Source organism: Meleagris gallopavo, chromosome 10, assembly GCF_000146605.3.
Source record: "Meleagris gallopavo isolate NT-WF06-2002-E0010 breed Aviagen turkey brand Nicholas breeding stock chromosome 10, Turkey_5.1, whole genome shotgun sequence".
Classification (NCBI taxonomy): Eukaryota; Metazoa; Chordata; class Aves; order Galliformes; family Phasianidae; genus Meleagris; species Meleagris gallopavo.
This window is the reverse complement of record NC_015020.2, coordinates 6,074,708-6,077,881: the sequence shown is the minus strand read 5'-3', so window position 1 is coordinate 6,077,881 and position 3,174 is coordinate 6,074,708. Positions and strand designations below refer to the sequence as shown.

Sequence of the window (3,174 nt, the reverse complement as noted above, 5' to 3'; positions counted from 1 at the left end):
GCAGCGACAGCGTCGGGGACCCACCTGTGAGAGGGAACCCCGCAGCGGGTCCCGCCGCTCTCCGCCGGGCGCCACGTCCTGCCCCGCTCCCCTGGAAAATGAGATACTTGGGTCATGTTTTGGCAGAAATGCATATCAGAACTGTGAAAGTTGCCTTCATTGCGATCTCCTGCTTCAAAAAACAGCTTCTAACTAATAAGCAGGTGGTTGAACCGCAACAGAAGTGTTACTGTTATTCAATACGTTACATTTCAGAAGGGTACCATCCTTTCCTACAGCACCCGATGTTTTACTGTACTGCGATACTATTCACAGCTCTTTCTGTACTTTTCTGAACTCTTTTCTGAAATAGTTGATCTTGTTACATTTACATGTGAGGGGACTGATGGTGCATAGCAGTTATCTCCAGGCCCCTCCAGGTCTTACTGGGTGCTGTTCGTCGAGGTGAGAGTCTGGCACTTGGAGCAGTCAGCTGCAATGCAGCAGTGGAGCATCAGAACACCAGGTCTACCTCACTTTTCTGTACCAAAGCCTGCTCCTTCAGAACAAGTCCTTCAGTTGTCTGTTTCAATACACACACCGATCCCCAAAAGTCAAATATTAATTAGTTAATTAATTAGTACTATTACTGTTGCCTTCCCTGTTTGTGTTGTCCTCTGGCTTACCAGAGGCTTCAGAGAGGACGTTAAGTCAATCCCTTTGGTGCCTCATTCTTCTTCCTTGCAATGCCAATAGGTAGCCCCGGAAGTGATTTATTCTTTTTGCTTAATACTTTGTTGCTGGAAATTCCCATGCACTATAAAGTCTGAGTTTTCTCTTGATGTTTGTAAGTCAGACATCTTTCTGCCATCAACACTTCTGTTATATCCAGTCTGTTCTCACACACTGCCTCTGGCACTACTTTTTTGAGCCTTGCTATTAGCCTGAATTAATACAGCTACAATGGAAAAAAGAAGGTCTGTTCCCATCAAAAAAGAGAAAAGGAAGCGTTTCAGATAGGTGGCGAAAAAGGACAGGTAAATGTCACAGTGTAGAGAATGGTAACAGCATAATGCCTTTGCAGTTACTTCAATTTTAAGGTACATAATTCAGACCCCAAAATGTAAGCGGAAAGATACCCACTCATCTTTATGGTCCGGCACTGCTTCCAAGAACAACTGGGACAAAATGCAGCATGTTTGTCATTCCAAATTGAAACTTTAGATCTCTGCAAGACAGTAGATCAATCCAGGTATCCAGTGTATCAATCCAGGTGAAGTGGCATGCTTCCACTGATATATAGTTCCGCAGAGTTCCATATTAATTCTATATTAATTCTAGTGCAAGAGCTTTTTCCAGTGCTAGCTCAATTGTTTCTACATGCCACCATGTCAAGCTTATTAGATGTGTAACAAAATGCCATCACATTCAGTGGCTGCAAGACAGAAGCCACTGCTGTTTAAGTACTTGAAGATCCTCATCATGTGACACATGAGATCCAGTGTTTAACGACTACTGAATTTCATTTAACTGATTTTTTAGTTTTTTAGTTTGTAATCTTAACTGCCAGGATGGTGTTCCAGTGAAATAATCACAGTAATCACAGCCTAAGTGCAGTGCAAATATATCAAAGAATAGATATGATTCAAAGTGCAGTTAAGTTTGCTGAGAATTATAAAAGTATTAAAGATTTGTAGTACTAAATTGCAGCCCACAAATGTAATTTCAGGAGAAATATATTCTTTCTTGAAACTAATAGAAAATTAAAACATAAAAATGTTTTCAAAGGAAAACTGAAGAGAATAATGTTGTTTTTTAAATCAACTGTAATCCACAGTGGTTTGTTTTTTTCATTAGCTTTCTTGTTCCCCATTTCTCTTCAAGACAGTTTTAGTGAAAAGAAAGGCTAAGTGTTGTGACATTCATTATGTTCTGTCCCTGACACATCAGTGTTGGCAGATTAGCCCATGTTTAAATATTAGAAATTGCTCTCTTGTATGTGCACAGATGGGTCATTGTTGTATTTTGGGGCAGAGAGGGGGAGGGGTTAGGAACTAAGGAGAAATAAGTATGTTTCTTTGGCCCTACATAGCTTGCAAGAAACTTAGGGCACCTTTCTCAGGCTATAGGCACCGCAGTGAAATGTGACTGTAAGCATGATGATCTCTTGCAATCTTGAAATCGTAATGTGTTCAAAAGTGGAGACCTCTCAGTTTATGAAGTATATTATTCACTGGGAATAACTAATGCACTGAAAGGAACAGGATGCTTTTCTTAATTTCCATATATCGTGGGCACACCGACTTGGCTTAAAGCACCTTGTTTCTAGCTTCATAAGGAAGTTGACACCTTCTAAATCTTTCACAGTACAAAAATTAATTTTGCAAAATAGGTGTATGTCAGAAAGGTTATCATTCACCGCTTTCTCCGAGACTTCAATGTCTTTTTATTTGTTTAGGTGCACATCTCATCTTTGCTTAATTTCTGATGCAGATTTATGTTTTCTAAGAGTTTTCTGTTGTATGAAAATGCTGGGAAGAAAAAAAGTGAGTTACACTCTTCACTGAACTGAGCCCTAGTAAAAAAAGATTTCTTTTTTTTTCAGACATGATTAGAGGAATGAGAGCAAAGATTAGTGGAATGACCTGTGTTAGGTGAAATGTTAGTGGACTTCCTTTTGTAGCTTGTTAGGGAGAGGAATATGCATGCACACAGACAAATGCATGCACATAGACAAAAAGTATTTCTTTCTATGATTCTGTTTTCAAGTAGTGTAATAGACTTAAAGCTTCAGTGAGCTCCCCCAGTTCCACTGTCTAAGGTTTTGAAGGATGAACCCGAGGCTTTCTCCACTCCTTACCAAATGCTTTGGGCTAGAGAATGGCTCAGTGCCCACTGATTAATTTTTTGGATGCTCAAGAATTAGGGAAGACAAAGAATTAATAATAAAATAAATCTGATACAAAATAGCACTGTTAATACACATTACCTATTTTTTTCTGCTTAAAACACAAAGGAGCCTCTTCAGTTAACGTTGTCAAAGCTGAAGTGACTAGATAAACCCGCACTGTGCATGGTTAGCTTACTCTTACTGGATTTTACACTCTTACACAACTCCAAAGTCAGGGACTTGTTGCTGCAAGCAGAATGCATGTTTGTTGCTACATATATATTGAGGGTTGAATTTGTACAGTT

At 39.4% G+C, this 3,174-nt stretch overlaps 1 protein-coding gene across 1 annotated transcript in view; it reads right to left on the bottom strand.

The window, feature by feature from the left end:
* Positions 1–367: 367 nt before the first annotated feature.
* The window catches only part of LOC104912370 (collagen alpha-1(XI) chain-like), a 28,401-nt gene continuing 25,594 nt past the window's right edge, over positions 368–3,174 (bottom strand). Inside the window, exon 5 of the mRNA XM_031554956.1 lies at positions 368–472. Within this exon, the coding sequence (XP_031410816.1) occupies positions 368–472 (105 nt within the window). The remainder of the gene's footprint in view (positions 473–3,174) is intronic.